General features: G+C 46.2%; 1 protein-coding gene across 3 annotated transcripts in view; it reads left to right on the top strand.

Annotated features, from left to right (window-relative positions):
- URE (urease) overlaps positions 1-16,440 on the top strand; it is a 186,188-nt gene that overhangs the window by 127,271 nt on the left and 42,477 nt on the right. For all 3 annotated transcript variants that reach the window (XM_087668540.1, XM_087668541.1, XM_087668542.1), the window contains one exon: positions 14,873-15,002. In XM_087668540.1, the coding sequence (XP_087524666.1) occupies positions 14,873-15,002 (130 nt within the window). The remainder of the gene's footprint in view (positions 1-14,872; positions 15,003-16,440) is intronic.

Below are 16,440 nucleotides of genomic sequence, written 5' to 3'. Positions count from 1 at the left end.
GGCCCATTCCCTAGTCCAGCTCTACTCAATCTACCTTCTCACCTCCTTCCTCCCATAGATTGAGACAGGGATCCGACAAGATCGCGTGTCAAGGGCTGATGTAGGAGCATCAAGTGTGAGGAGAACCAGACAGTGATAAGACAAAGTGGTGCCAGCCAACTACCCTACCTGACCTCCTCGAGAGCACCCCCACTCGCCCACATAGAACCGGTCCAACCGCTCCAAAAGAGCTCCACCCAGTCGCGTGTATCCCCAAGAGAAGTCCAGCGATCTCTCCCTCCTCTGAAAAGGGTCGCACCAAGCATCACGTGCTCCTACTGCGAGGAGGAAGACCTCCCATGCCTCCTGCTCCTCCCCTTCCATACCCTGGTAATCTCTGCCTTTGCCCTGCTGGTCCTCTAAGGCCTCCAGGTTGTTGAAGTCTCGTCCAATAATCCAAGATTCCACCTCTGGAAGTCCTATTGCAATCTCCATCCAGAACCTGATGCGTGCCCTAACCTCAGTAGGAGCATAGACATTGAGGACTCCAGTGCATGAGTCCCCTAAATCCAGTTTGATCCATAGGACCCTCCCTGCCACAATCGTCCCATGGTCTTGCACACAAGCTGTACGGCTTGGGCCAATAAAGGTGCATACGCCCCCACTCTTGCGGTGGGCACCAATGGAGTACTCCTAGTAGGTGTGAGAGCTGACGGGAAGTACCTTCCCTACCCGATGGGTCTAGGAGGGGCTCAGCTTGTGCTCTTGAAGAAGATGTTGATCCATCGGGCTAGGGCAAGCTGTAGTTCCTACCAAACAATCAATTTCTTGGAACCATGTGCCCCGTTGTAGTGGAGGTGGTTCACGTTCCAAGATGCTAGGTGTAGACTCATGGGGAAACTTGTGACTGACTGAACAGGCATCTGTTCGGTGTGGAAGGTGCTGATGAAGAAGAAGAGCTATGAGACATGCGAATGTGCTTGGCCACAAGCCTAGAGGGTGAACTCCATTCCCCCATGGTGGCTCTCGGGTAGATCATGGGGGTGGTAGATGCTCCAAGCGGTACCACCAAGGCGTCTATTAGCAAGAAGCTGAGAAGTGTAACTCTGTGAGCTGGTAGAAGCAGGCAGCTTGTGCGAGGGGCCACTCAATCACATCCATCGGTGAGCTCCACTGGGTAGGGGCTTGAAAAATAATGCTCAGATGTGGGGCCTCGTCTCTAGCCCATCAGTTAATGTCCATCATGCACCCTAGCCACTACTAGGAGAAGAGTGCCAACCCTCCACCAATCCACTGGGAGAGGTGGTTTGCAACCTGGCCCCTCACTTCCTCCTCTATCTATGTGATCATCCAATCTCCTTAATGAGAGGTTTGAAAGAAGAAAGCATAGTGCGGTCCATCCGATGGTGCTAGTAAATGGACCTTACCGCTCCTTCACTTGCGGACCACGAAGATCCCCACCTCCACAGGTAGTGGAATGTAATGTCCCCCCCTGTGCTTCCCCCATGCCTCCCCCCTCATAGGAACTCCCTCCCCTTAATGAAAAAAAAATTATTAAGTTTAGTGCAAAAATTTTCCCCCCCTCTCTCTCCCCGCCGACAGGACGTCGGGGAGAGAGAGAGAGGGAGTGAAGTGATAGTATAGGGGGGCATGCAGCCCCCCAGGTGGGAGGGGTGGCGGCCATGCCACCCTCCTCCCCCTTCTATAAAGGGAGCTTCCTCCCCCCTTCCTCGTCTACAAAGAGTACGCCCCCTCCCCAGCTTGTCCGTAGGAGGAGAACCTCCCCTCCCCCCCCCCGGTCAATCTTCCCAACGCCCCCCCTCCGTGCGACAGCAACAACCGCAAGAAGAGGGGAGAGTGAAGTGAGATAATTAGGGGAGGATATAGGGAGAGCGAGAGAGAAAGAGAGGGGGAGAGAAGACTATGAGATGGAGAGGGTGAGATAGATGGAAAACTAATTGGGGAGAGGGTAAAAAAAGAAGAAGAGTTATGCATGTTGAAGTCATATTGTTTGGCCTTAGATTCCTTGTGAACCCGCATACCACGTCCTTTCGCTAGGCCAAGAGCAGTTGATTTACCTCAAGGGTCGCAAGACTAGGAATTCACAAGGATGGCATCCAAGAGACGAGTTACAAGGAGCACAAGTGCTGAAGTTGCAAACGGGGCTAGGAACATATCCAATGCAAGCGGAGACATGAATACCACCAACCCTCCAGCAACTATAGCACATATCCAGGTTGTACCAAGATTTAGATTCTTCTCATGCATCTTGAATTCTTAAATAGAGGTAGAATTGCATGTATTCGCCATTAAAGGGGTTAGGATGGGTTGATCTTCTACCCTAAATAGGTAGCCATGATTAATAAAAGTCAAGGTGAAATTACTTAGTTCATTTAAAGGTTCTAGAAGGAATTTGTTAAATCGACCTTGTGAAACCCTAATCCAAGGGGGAGAGCGAACTTTAGGATAATTGATTTATGCTAAGCATGTTGCTTGGAATTGTTGAAATGGTTTTAACGAAGGTTGATCTTGTTAAAGATGGATTGTTGACCCAGGTTATGCTTGATTGTTTGAAAAGGGTATCTCCAAGTGAATGTCGACTGGTTGTGTTGGTAAGAGGAGAGAATCTTACTAAGGATAGGTGGATCATAAGCAAGGTGATTGCTTGATGTGGTTTTGGATACTAATCCAAGTTTTTTGTGATTGATGATTGCATGGCCGGGTCTAAAATGACTAATTGCCATGGAAACAAAAGGGATGTTTTCCCTAGTAAATGTTATTAAGCTGGCTGCTTCAGCTGTGGTTGATTTTCTAAAGGGATAATTAAGGAAGGATGGCGCTAGCTACCCCCCGCGAACCGCCAAATCCTAACCAAGGGGGTTATGAATTCGCGCCGGGAATGTGGACTGAATCCGTCGCGAGAGGTCTCTCCGTGGAAATTACTTGGCGTAGGAGGACGCTTGGGTGCCAGGGGGGGCTCTGGCCGTAAATCCCAATGCCTCCGGACCCTACACAAGTGTTCTACGTGACTCGAGATGGGATCTCGAGGCCTTGATACTAGTTACAAGGCAGAATTTTGGTAGGATAAACCTTCGGATTTTTATTGCAGGGAGACGGAAGGATTTTTCTGCGGAGGCAGGAAGGGACACTTAATTCTCCTGTATGGGCAGGAGACAAAATTAATTTTGAAGATAAGTTAATGAAGTGTTTAATCTTGTTTTATCTTGTCTTTGTGTCAGTGCCCTAAATTACGTAAAGGAACCTGTGATTAACGGGTTAATTAAGGAAGCTGCTTTTATGTGTCAAACATAATGTGGTAGGTAATTAGATAACTAAAACAATCCCTGAGGGAAGCGTGGTGGATGTGACCAATGGGTCTATCCTACGGAAGGGTGGTCTCAGTTAGCCGAGAGCTTTCCTCAAAGGAAGCGTTACCAAGGAATGTTAGGAAAAGTCGGACGATGACCTTAGACAATGTTGGTTAGAACCCTGATTCATACCGTTTTAGGGGGCCGAAATGGGACTATGCCCTACGGGCAGAGAGGTCGAGCAATGCATCCCTCTCGTTTCCCATTCTCTTTGAACCAAGTGTGGTATGAGTTTGCTTTGGTCCAGTTGTATCTGCGCAAAGGGGAGCAGTTGCAGACCGACGTTAGAAGGCTGTTAGGAAGACCCGATTACAAGGAACCCGGACTTCAGGTCGATCCTAGTGGGAATGGCCACATAAGTTCCGTTGCGGGGCAGATTCGAGAGACCCTAGTTGGCAAACCCCGTGTCATTCCTTGGGAGTGTCAGGTGACGTCTTCTAGATATATCTCCCGATTGACTGCTAAGACGTGTCCCGCGATTTGAGAAGCGGGCACGTTACATGGAAACTCTTCGGGCTCCACAACTCTCAATAGAGCCATGGACCACTGTGGAAAAACTCTTGTGGGAGCAACTACGCCTTTCAAGGGAAAGTGTGATGAGCGGCTGGGCCAAATGAGCTACTCGCTTTGGGGGGGAGGGGGGTGCTTTTACATGTATTGGGTGAGGATCAGGGGGGTGATCGGAAGGGGAGATGTTGGGGAAGAGCAAGAGTGAGGGATGATGGGGTGATCGAAAGTATGAGGTGGGTGTGGGGGGGAGCGAGTGGCCCCAGAAGGGGGGGGACTATGGGATAGGGTTGGGGGGCAATCCATGAGGAGGGGGTCGGCATGGGGGCTGGGGGATCTCTAGTGGGGTGGGGTGTGATGCCTCGATGGGTGATGGAGGTGAAAGCATGTAATCCTGCTAGGTGGGATGAGCGGGGGGGCTACTGCGGGGTGCTCTAACGGGGGCCAGTTGCTCGCCGTCTTGCTCTTTGCTGTCGTGGCTGTTCTGAGGGGCTGACTGAGGCCCCCTTGCCATCTCCCTCTCTATCTTCATTGGACCCATGTAAAATCGTAAGCATTCACCTGCAGGTCTGCCGGCTGACCTGCCTTGCCTCTGAAACACGTGCAATCTATTGCCCGATACCGAAAGTCATGGCATTGCAGGCATTGACCAGGTTACCTTGTCACAATAACATGTTGCTTGAAAGAGTGTCTGTAAAGAAATTCCCTAACACAGAAACATAAACAGAAACCGTATGACAAAGCATAGATTGGTAAAAGAACACAGTTAGGGTTAGGGTAACTCAGAGACAATGAACACAGTAAATAAATGAAGTGATATAACTACTGAATAATACGATGCTCATGCAGCAACATACTATACAGTGAATGAATACTGAACCTCGAACTCCTATATCTCAAGGATCAAGGTAGGGGTAATGAGCTGGAGAGTGTGTCGTACTCTGAACGGATCCCGAATCGTAGCAAGGCAGCCTTCGAATGTCGAATACCAGCAAAGGCAGCAGTGAGAAGCTAGACTTGATGGAGACAGCAGTGAGGAGAGAGAAAGACTAAAAACGCAGGCAGCAGGACTGTGATGTCGTGGCAGGTTGTACGGCAACAGGTCTGCACAGGAACAGTAGTTGCCTGTCTGGAATCACGTCCAAATTGCATGAAGAGGGCTGGAAATGAGGCACCAACTGATGGAGACAGCATTGGACAGCTTCGGCTGAGATGTCCTCCGCGAACGGGGTGTGGGCAGCAAGCTGAAACACCTGAAATCTGCAAAAATGAGATTGTAGAAGAGTGGAGGGCTGGCTGCCTATTTATAGAAAATTAGGGTTCTAGATCCTCTCCCACTTAACTGTCTCGATCTGCTCCCCATTTTTAGGGTTTTGGCTAAAATAAGCCTAAAATAAGCATGTTTTGGGGTGTTGTAGTGGCCAAGTGCATTTCTTAGCACAACACCCCCTCTCAGGCCCAAAATAGGGCTAGAAAAGTAGGCCAGTCTAAATTTTAATTTACCCCAAGGCGTCTCACCCCAAAGCAGCCAAGGCATCAGACAAAGGGTGCATGTCGGCTGCCTAGTGGCCTACCAAGACTACAGAGGCGATGGTTATGTTACCAAGGGTGCTCGGCGGCTTCCCAAGGGCCTACAAAGGCCTACAAAGGCAGAAGGAAACAACAATGGACTTGTTTGTTTTTTTTTTTTTTTTTTGTGATTGGTTGAAAAGTGTTCTGAAAATACATAAGTAATATAGGGGCAACGGCCGATTGAGTGACAGATAGGAAAAGATAAATAGAGTTTTAAACCCAAGTCATTAACAAAACTAGCAAGCCAATCCCTCACACGGACTAGGATAAGTGCCTAAGGATGATAAAAGTGTGTGTGTGCCAATCATGTGGTGATATGGGGACAAGCAAAAAAGATGATGATGGGCTTAGCAAGAGAAGAAAAGCAAGAAAGCAAGGGTAGAGGAGAACTGCCATGCATTATGCCACGAATATGATGGATCCTAGAGTCGACCACTCCAAAAGACCAAAGAGGGATAAATGCGCACAGATACATGTTTACATGACCAGAATGCTAATGCATGGGGTAATGCAAAGGGAGATGCAAGATGTCATGCTCATGTAATATGCTATGCAACGGTGCCACTTCGACAGTGCCCTCGCAAGGGAATTGTTCACTTGTCCAAGTGCCCTTTTACAATCAGGTCATCCTGACAGTGCAGATGAAGTTACAAATGTTCATAATACAATACAAAAGAATAAATGAATATAATATCTAAAAACTGTAAGCATCATCACTGTCATGATCAAGAGTAGAAGCCACCCCCTCTCAATTTGGAAGGAAAAGCAAGAGGGAAGCACCCTCTCCCCATCAAGTTCAAGAAGTAGGGGAGGGTGTATCCAAGCCGATCCTGGGTAGCAGGTATTGAAGAATCGGTCGGTTGACCGCTTTGGTCAAAATGTCTGCAAAATTATCTGATGAAGACACAAACTCTAGGCAAATAGTGCCTAGCTCAACCTGCTCTCTAGAAAAGTGAAAGTGGACTCCCACATGCCACATCTGTGGTGTGATGATCAGATTTCCTGCAAGGGCAATGGCACTTTGGTTGTCGCAATAGACAACTATGGGAGAGACACAAGGAAAATAAAGTGCCACCAGTAAACTCCTCAAATAGATGGCCTTGGTGGTGCCATCGAAGAGAGCCCCGTACTCAACCTCGGCCGAGGAAGCCGCCACCGTCTCCTGCTTACGGCTGGACCAAGAAATGGGAGTTGTGCCCAAGGTAAAGAGATAGCTGCCATGGGAACACCGAGTGTCAGGATCTCCTACCCAATCAGAATCATTGTACCCGTGCAAACATAAACCAGAACCATATGTCGGGCCATAAGAATAAGTACACTGTAAATAACGCAACGCACGAAGACATGCAATCCAATGTGACATCCTAGGTGCTGTGAAATACTGACTGAGCATGCTAGCTGAGTAAGCTAAATCTTGCCTAGTGTGAATTAACCAAACAAGTTTTCTTACAACAAAGCGATAGGTATGTTCATCGAAGGGCTCTCCTAGGGTATCCCTCGACAAGTGGACAGTAGGATCAAAAGGCGTGGCCATTGGCCGTGTATGATCCGTAGTGTATTGTTCCACGAGCTAAAGTGTGTACTTCTGTTGTGACACAAAAATACAGCCCCGAGAACGAACTATCTCCATCCCCAAAAAATAGGACAGCAAACCAAGGCTTGTCATTTCAAATGTAGCTTTAAGCTTAGCCTTAAATTCCGCTATGGCAGCAGAATCTGAACCTATGATGAGTAAGTCATCAACGTATAGCAGGATATAGCTAACCCTCTCTGCCATAGATCGAACATATAAGTTCGGGTCACAAGGGGTAGAATGGTATCCATGAGTCTGTAAGAACTCATCCATCCTATGGAACCAAGAGTGCGGCACCTGCTTCAGCCCATAAAGAGGTTTATACAAGCGGAATACCATATTCCTCGGGTTTCCAAAAGGGAAGCCTGGTGGTTGCTCCACATAGACCTCCTCCTCGAGAAAACCATTTAGGAAGGCACTCTTGACATCCATCTGATGTATCGGCCAACCGTGGTGAGCGGTTAGCACAACTAGCAACCGAAAGGAAGTCAACCGTGCAGTAGGGGCAAAGGTCTCTTTATAATCAATGCCATACTTTTGTCAAATCCCTTGTATTACAAGGCGAGCCTTGTACTTGTCTAAAGTCCCATCAACTTTTAGCTTAGTCCTAAAAATCCACTTTGTCTCAATGACTTTCTTGTGGCTCGAACGATCCACCAATGTCCAAGTCTCATTTCAGCCAACACTCTCTAGCTCCCTCTCCATGACCACTCGCCATTGAGGGTGCTGAAGAGCCTCCTGCCATGTATCTGGCTCAAAATGCGCTATGTAATCAGTTGTAAATAGCGACGCAAATGAGGCCTAAGGAGCAAGCCGAGCAGATCTTCGAGGTTCCTCCGGAGTGGAATCTGGTGGTAGGATCCCCGAATCCCGCATGGTCTGCTAGTACCAGTGAGGTAACGGGTCTCGCGAAGGGGGCCTGAGAACTGAAGAATCTGCGGGAAGATCAGAAGCGGGAAGTAGACTAGGCTCAATAGGCACGACCTCTGATGATATGGAAGAAGGAAACGGATCGGAATGCGGTGCAGAAGACTGCACAATATCCCTCTCCTCAAAGACGACATCCCGCCTAATGATCACCTTGTCCGTCCGAGGATCGAACAAACGATAGGTTTTCCCCTTAGAAGAATATCCCACAAAAATAAGGAGATCAGCTCAGGGAGTGAGCTTTCTTATCTTGTCACCAGGCGTGTGTGTGTATGCATGACACTCGAAGACTTTGAAGTGGGAAATAACAGGCCGAGAACCAAAGAATGCCTCATATGGGGTCTTCTGAGAAAGAGCCGCAGTCGGGCACCGGTTAAGGATGTACACTGAGGTGTTAACACCCTCGACCCAAAGGCGCTTAGGAAGCTCTACTGCGAATAGCATTGAGCGTGCCATTTCCATGACTGTCCGGTTCCTACGCTCTACGACTCCATTCTGAGAAGGGGAGTTGGTAGAGGTGAGCTGGCGAGAAATGCCATGCTGTTGTAGAAACTCGGAGAACTCGTGAGAGTTAAACTCACCACCGCTATCACTCCTCATGCAACCGACACAACGACTAGTTTGGTTATAAACCAGCATCACCCAAGCAAAAAAGTATGTGAAAGCATTAGACTTATGCTTGAGGAAGTATACCCACATGTATCTAGAATGATCAAAAGTACAATGCGCCATTCAAAGGAGCAGTGGATGTCGGCCCACAAAGATCAACATGGATCAATCTAAGAGCCCTTCAACTCTATGAGGTCTGCTGAGGAAATGGGGTATGGTACTGCTTTCCAAGCTGACAAGCTTTAAAGACATCTCGAGCTAGCTTCAGGCGTGGAAGGCCCTCAACCAACTCACGGCGTGACAACTCATAAAGTGAGTCATAACCAAGATGCCCTTAGTGAAAATGCCAAAGACGCTCATTGTTCGTAGGCTCCCGAGATGTGGCTAAAGCCTAGAAGCTATGGAACACGGAGCCATCGGCTATCGGCTCGGACAGAAAATGAGTCATGTGGTATAGGCCATTAGGCTGTGCCTCACCGCAAGCAATCACTAAAACCGTGTGAGAGTCAAGCATCTCGACTGTGGTTGCTTTAAAGAAAACCGCTCACCCCAACCAGCAAAGCTGCTGAATAGATAACAAGTTCACCCCAAGCTGAGAGACATGATATACATTGTCCAGCATAGCTAGATCCGGACCCCTTGTCAGTGGCAAAACTGATGCAACCTTGAGCCTGAATCTTGACCGAGGAGTTGTTTCCTACGTGGACCCGTCCGGCTGGAGGGGCTCGGGAACAAAAAATGTCCGCTATAGGAGTCATATGATGTGTAGCTCCACTATCCACATTCCAAATAGGAGCTAAAGTGCTCTGTTGTGACGAGTGGGCCTCTACAGTAACCTCATTAGAAGGCAACTCACAGATGCGGACGAGACTTACATCTGATGTCTCTATGGAGACGATGTGGATCTTTGTAGACCAGTCAGACAAGCCCTCTGAATTTGAGAACGTTGTCGACTGAGATGGTTGAGCGGTGGCAGTATGAGTTTGACCTTTAAACTGCTCCTTGCCATCACCCTGCCTCCCCTATGGGGGGTTGCCCGACTGAGGGGCGGGGGTCTAAGACTTATATTTTGGTGTTGTGCCTCTTGCCTTTGATCAACACTCGTTGTCAAAATGGCCAGCCTTTTGACAAGGTTGATAATACCTATTCTTCTTAGGTACATTCTGCCACCCAAGTTTGAGAGATTGGGATGTTTCTTGGGATTCCCTGGATGGATTTTGATTTTGATTTTGATTTTGATTTTGAGTGGAGTTTTGGTTTAGTTTTCCCTTCCCTTGTTGCCTTTGCTGAGAATGAGCAATAAGAGCCCCCTCTGAAGAGGAATTCATATGAAACTGATCGAACAACCGTGCGTAACGCAATAGCTGACACTTAAATTCATAGAATGTAGGCATGGTACACAAAATTGAAGTATTTCATGGGGAGTTTGTTTAGGAACAATGTGACTTGATCGTCAAAGGACTCAGGAGGTCGCGTACTAGAGAATTCAATGAGGAGACACCGATACTCAGCCAACTTGACTTTCAAGTCATCCCAGTCAGTGATTTTGAAAAGCTGAAGCTCATAGTCAAGATTAATACGATGGGTCCTATTGCGGGGTCCTATCGCGAGCCACATAGCGGACAGTCAAGTGTGCCCATCGCTCTGACACCAAGTCAAAATGCTAAAGCTAAGAATGAAACTCAGGCAATAAGCCCTACATCAGCTCGACTATAGCGGAGGCATTCCTAGCCTTCCATGAGTGGACAACCTCGTATGGAACAAATGCAGGATCGGGTTGGGGTTGCAACCCCTGCACAAGATCCCATAGGTTTTGGGAGTCAAGGACATGTCTCATCAATTTCGACCAAGTAGTAAAGCTTGACCCGTTAAAACAAGTCTTGTCATTAAATGCATGCTTGGAAGTAGTAAAGCTAGAACCATGAGGTGTCGAGTAGGTAGGGTAAGATGGATGTGGGGGATAAGATTGTGGAGGGTAAGATGGTGAAGGTGGATATGTCTGATAAGGAGGGGGAAAAGATGGGTAGGCAGAAGTAGGCTGTGAGTATCCAAGGAGTGCTGATTGAGGCAGAGGCACTGGAACATGAATGTTTCCATAAGGTGCCGATGTAGATGGAGGCACTGGGACACGGAAGCATTGTCCAAAGTGAGGTTGGGGCACAGCAGTATGACCAGAAGGCCCGAGGTAAAGCCATGGAGGCAAACTGTGGAGTCAACTAATCCACACACTTGAGAGACTGGGGGGGAATACCCAGGCTGCAATGATCCCGAAAGTGTGTGTAAAGTAGGTGGAACACCACTTGGCAAAGGTAAGGATGAGTTCCTAAAGGATGTGCCTATGTTTCCATAACCCCCCGGTGTGATGTGCGGTGCGACATAAGGTGTCTGAAATGGAAAAGTGAATGGTGTGAATGGAAGTGGAGAAGCAGCGGATGAATGTGGTGGGATGGGCGGGTTTTGAAAATGAGGTGTATGAGGTGTAGATGCATTTTGTTTATTTTTATCATTTAATGATTGGAAATGAAAATATGAATATGATGATGCACCATACAATGAAGAAAAAGAAACACCAAATTCATTCTAATTTTGTGAAGTAGATGGAAAAGAAGGATAGAAGAAGAGGTACCTGGCTTTTTCTTATAATCCCCACAATGTGTGTTAACATACAAGAATTGGTCCTCAAGAGGACCTTTTCTGTAGTCAACAGACTGGACTCTTTCGTCCACATGATCTCTACCAGAATATTGCAAAGCAGAAGATGTAAAAGAAAAAGGAACAAAAGACGAATCTACAGTACCTTACTTCGGAGTGGACGGAAGAGGATGAAAGAAAGAAACATACTCTTAAGTCTTCTTCTCCAAGAGGGGGGCCCATCCTTGATGGAGGTCTCGACAGCCCTGTAACATCATCAGATTTATGCGCAACATCTGAAGAGAGAAATTCATGCATACCTTCATTTAGAAGCTTTTCTTGAAGGGCAATCCTTCGATCAAGCTCCTCAATCTTCTTTCGTCTATAAGCTGTGATCAGTTTGTATTCTTCAGAGGTCAGCTTGCCTAGCTTTTCTTCCATGTAATCAGAAGTGTCTTCCACCATGTCGGAACTTTGTGGAGCAAGCTGATCGGCCCACTCTTGCTCGGTTCTCGGCATAGTTGGTTTTGAAGAGTGAATCGGTGTTGTTGTGTTCGAAGTCATTTAAACCTATTGTAGTTCTTGCTTCTTGTGTAGAGCTTTCAGATCAAAGGCCTAGGTTTCTCAGAGAGTACCAGGTTTTGATACCATGTAAAGAAATGCTCTAACACAGAAACACAAACGGAAACCGTATGACAAAGCACAGATTGATAAAAGAACACAGTTAGGGTTAGGGTAACTCAGAGACAATGAACACAATAAATAAATGAAGTGATATAACTACTGAATAATACGATGCTCATGCAGCAAACACACTATGCAGTGAATGAATACTGAACCTCGAACTTCTGTATCTCGAGGATCAGGGTAGGGGTAATGAGCTGGAGTGTCGTACTCCGAACGGATCCCGAATCGTAGCAAGGCAGCCTCTGAATGTTGAACACCAGCAAACACAACAGTGAGAAGCTGGATTTGATGTAGACATCAGTGAGGAGAGATAAAGATTAAAAACGTAGGCAGGACAGCCTACAGGAGAGAGAAAGATAAAAACGCAAGCAGCAGGACTGTGATGACGTGGCAGGCTGTACGGCAGTAGGTCTGCACATAGGAACAGTAGTTGTTTGACTGGAATCAGCTCCAAACTGCATGAAGAGGGCTAGAAATCAGGCGCCAACTGATAGAGACAGCAATGGACAGCTTCGGCTGAGATGTCCTCCGCAAATGAGGTGTGGGCAGCAAGCTGAAACACCTGAAATCTGCAAAAAGGAGATTGTAGAAGAGCGAAGGGCTAGTTACCTATTTATAGAAAATTAGGATTCTAGATCCTCTCCCACTTAACTCTCTTGATCGGCTCCCCATTTTAGGGTTTGGGCTAAAATAAGCCTAAAATAAGCATGTTTTGGGGCTGTTTAAGTGGCTAAGTGCATTTCTTAGCACAACAGTGTCTACTTGCCTCAATCTTAAGAAACTTAGGTATGTTCTTTGTATCTTTCATAGCCGCCCGTACCTTCAGGACTCCTACGGCTGTCACTACATCTGCGGAGGGAGGAAAAACTGTTGAACGTCCAAAGTCCTCCACTAGCTGACGATACTCTATTGTCAGTCCGGGGAATAGAAGGGTGACCGAGTGTCTAGGAAACCTATTGTGAAGCATGAATTCCTCCACTGTGAAGCCACTATAAAAGGGAACCATATAGATGACCCCCTTCGTGGAGGCATAAGGTGAGTATCCATGAAGATCCCCTGACCCATAAGATTTGCCTCCGCAATCTGCGCTGTGCCAATGCATAGTATGGAGTGAAGCCAAACTCGAAGCTGGGCCCTAGATGGAGAGTGTCCTACAACCTATCCAAAGATTGCTATTTCTTTCAGTTCTAGCTCTATTACACAAACAGAAAGGAGTTGTTCCTCAGAAAGGATGACGCGCAAGGTGTTTGGACTAGGGGGCACTTGTAGAATGCACTGGCGTTTGACCAAAGGTTTCCGTTGCGTGTCACTATTGAGGACCTACCGAGCTAGATGCTATGATAGCGGGGGGTGTTGCCGCAGGCGGAGGGAGCAACTAGGTTTTTTTTTTTTTTAATAAGGATTTTCGTGGTCAAGTATTAGGCCTTGATAGGTAGACAACCGGGTTTGTAGGTCAGTACAAAGCAATCAAGTGTGACAGGTCAGATAGGTCACGGGGGCAGTTCGGCAACAGTGCAGGGCGATCAGGCAGGTTGTGGGGCAAATGCCTTAACTAATCCCATAGTAGAAGTACACAGAAGTGCCAGTTGAGTTGAGAGCAGATAGATGGCCATAGAGCGGTTGAGAGGGGTGGGTGAAGTTGAGAGGGTCTATTTGGCGAAGGATGTAGGGGGCCTGGAAGCCGTCAGCGAAGAAGACAAACTTGACATTTGTCCTAATGTTGATGAGGTCAAAGGTGAGGGAGCCGCTGCATGTGTGAACAACACAGAAGTGCCACAAATGCTTGGAGCAAACCTTGTCGGCCCAGGCCAAGTGCGTTGGATCCGCCTTCAAGCGCTGAAACTGGATTTTCTCTCTACTATGAAGAAAGAGCTTCAAAAAGCCGAAGTTATTTATATGTGCACTTTGTAATTTCACATTAAATAATTAATCTAGCTCTCAACTATTGAACCCTTGCCATTGATGGACTTGTCCATGTCGTGCAACTTATGCAATGTCTTTCTTGCCCAAAAAGCTAGGATTTAATCACATGGTAATCCCAAGCTTGTAAAAACACATCTTGCTAACACAAACACATGTCTACTATGTGTCTAGAGTCAAATCCTTCGCTTCCAGTGCAATGGTCACCATGCCCAAAGCTAGAAAGCTGACCAAGAGCATGTTAGATGGCAATTCCCTTGGACTCATTGTTGCATGTGTTGTTGCTATTGGGGCTAACCAAGTAGCAATCGGTTGGTAGCATGCATGATAGAAGTAAAAGCGGCATCTTCAATGATAATAGCATGAGGAGCATCCTAGAAGACAGACAAAAATATATTGTAATTACTCCCTAGAAAGGAGCAATCCTATTTAACTTAAAGTCAAGGGACTAACATCCTAGGATACAGACAAAAATATCTTGTAAATACTCCCTAGAAAGGAGCAGTCCTATTTAACTTAAAGTCAAGGGACTAACACCCCCACTCATTTCAAAATACCATGAGAAAGCAAGGAGCATCAGACTTCAGTGGTCCCATTTCATCAAAGAAATCTCCATCAATATCTCCTAGCCCTACACAAAGTGCACCTTCTATCCGTAGTAGGTGAAAGGATGTCCAACTATGCTTGAATTCTGTCCCTTTAGCTCGTTTCAATGATTTCTTGGATTAATTATATGAGCTCTAGGGGTGAGAAGGAAAATTTCTAGGCATAAGAGTTGCTTCTCTTTCTCTATATAAGTTTGCTTCTGCATCACCTATGAAGTCACAATGTGTTGTGGTGCAAAATGCTCAATCTCTTTGTATTTGTAATGTGCATGCGAAGGGCTGGAAGTAGCAACTGATAGCCAATGAAGTAGGGACTAGATACGAATGTTTTCACTTTTACCTTGAAAGGGGAATAAAGATCCTCCCTTTCAACTAATAGAAGGGTTATTTTTGGAAGAAAATATGACTGTTGTTTCTACAAGCATGTGTTTTCTGAAACCTTTTGAGCAAGTCTCACTTTTATTTTTTACTGATCTCATCATATCCTTTGTCAGTGAAGGGGCTGGTGGTGGACATGCACCTGACATAATCAAGGTTTGTGGAATCTCGAATGTCTTGCCATCATCAACAAATCCAACAAGGCCATTTACTGTAAACACTGTTGATGAACACCTCGACATGCTGGTAAATAATTACCTTTTTAAAATCTTGTCTTTAGCAATAGTAACAATTTCTCTTACTATCAACACCAGGTGTTAAATCCAGCTGACATAGATAGGCAAACCCTAGTGAAATTCCCTATTTTGTTTAGATTGGATGATTGAAGCAAATTCCTGCCATTTGAGACATGCTGACCATGACTAGACACTAATTCACCCTGCTTCTTCATTTTTCAACTCCCATATAAATTTTAGCTATTGACCCTCATAATAACTAGTCTATTTTGCTTTATTGAAGATGAAATTAAGTTAAATAATTTGTTGTCATTTTCTCCAAGCATCACCTATCTTACTCTACAAACATGGGCTAGCAATCTATTGTGTATTAACATAATACATTTAGCTGGAGATAACACCTTGTGTATATTAGTGTAATACATCTAATTTTTCTGCCAAAGAAAACAAGGGTGCGCACAAGAGGCTAAGTGTCTAGCGAGAGTGTGTGCACACACGCGTGTGCATGTGCGCACACACGCGCGCGAGGCTAAGTGTCTAGAGAGAGTGTGTGCGCACACGCGTATGCATGTGCGTGCGCACGTGTGTGTGTGTGCACGTGTATGTGGGTGTGTTGGGGGGGGGGGGGGGGGTAGGTAGACTTCACATACACACGCCAAAGATGCATGGAGGTCTCAGTATTTGGAATACTTGCTATCATATGTAGCAAAAATATTCCTGGACAATTATGTTGGCAGCCATGACTATGAATATGAAAACTGAGTCATATGGAAATTCAAGTACAGATTAAAGAAAAGTTTCAGACTGTCCATACTTCACTCAAATCATACAGGATTTGAAGATCATACTATCCAACATACAATGAACCTATTAGAGCTTACAATTTTCTGAAATTAGGCAGGAGATACATTGGTAATGGTTGATTCAGAGGGTTAGGGGCTCTCTTTTGCACGTACTTGGAGTGCAGATGGTATTTTCATGCATGATCGGCCTATTTGGAGAAAATTAAGGACTCTGTTGTATATGGAACTGACGGACTCGATGAAACTCAGAAGTGACACACTGGGTTATCATGCTTCCTCTCTCCAAGTTACCACCTCAGTTAAAATTGATAGTCGTATCTTGACTCCACTTTGGATAGACAAGTATGCTAACACTGTTTGTACATGGATCAATCACTAAGATGGTGGAAGTCAAATCTTAGAAAAATTTGGAAAAACAAGCTGCCTTTGAAGCAAATACTATCCTGTTGGAGGTGTATGGTCAGATTTCTGTTGGTGGGGCGAAAACTGGCAAAATGCAGCATTGGATCGCCTCACAGTTTGAGACGCTCATCTGTTTTGGAGACTGTCCCACATCTCCTTTGGTATTGCTCAACTATTGAAATTATTTTGTTCTTTCTCTCTCAATATACTAGTCTCTTCACTTGGGTCATTTTGGGCCCTCTG

This window comes from Lygodium microphyllum, chromosome 26 (assembly GCF_053477565.2).
Source record: "Lygodium microphyllum isolate KBCC chromosome 26, Lygodium_microphyllum_v1.1.10, whole genome shotgun sequence".
Taxonomy (NCBI): Eukaryota; Viridiplantae; Streptophyta; class Polypodiopsida; order Schizaeales; family Lygodiaceae; genus Lygodium; species Lygodium microphyllum.
This window is presented reverse-complemented; position numbering and strand designations above follow the sequence as displayed.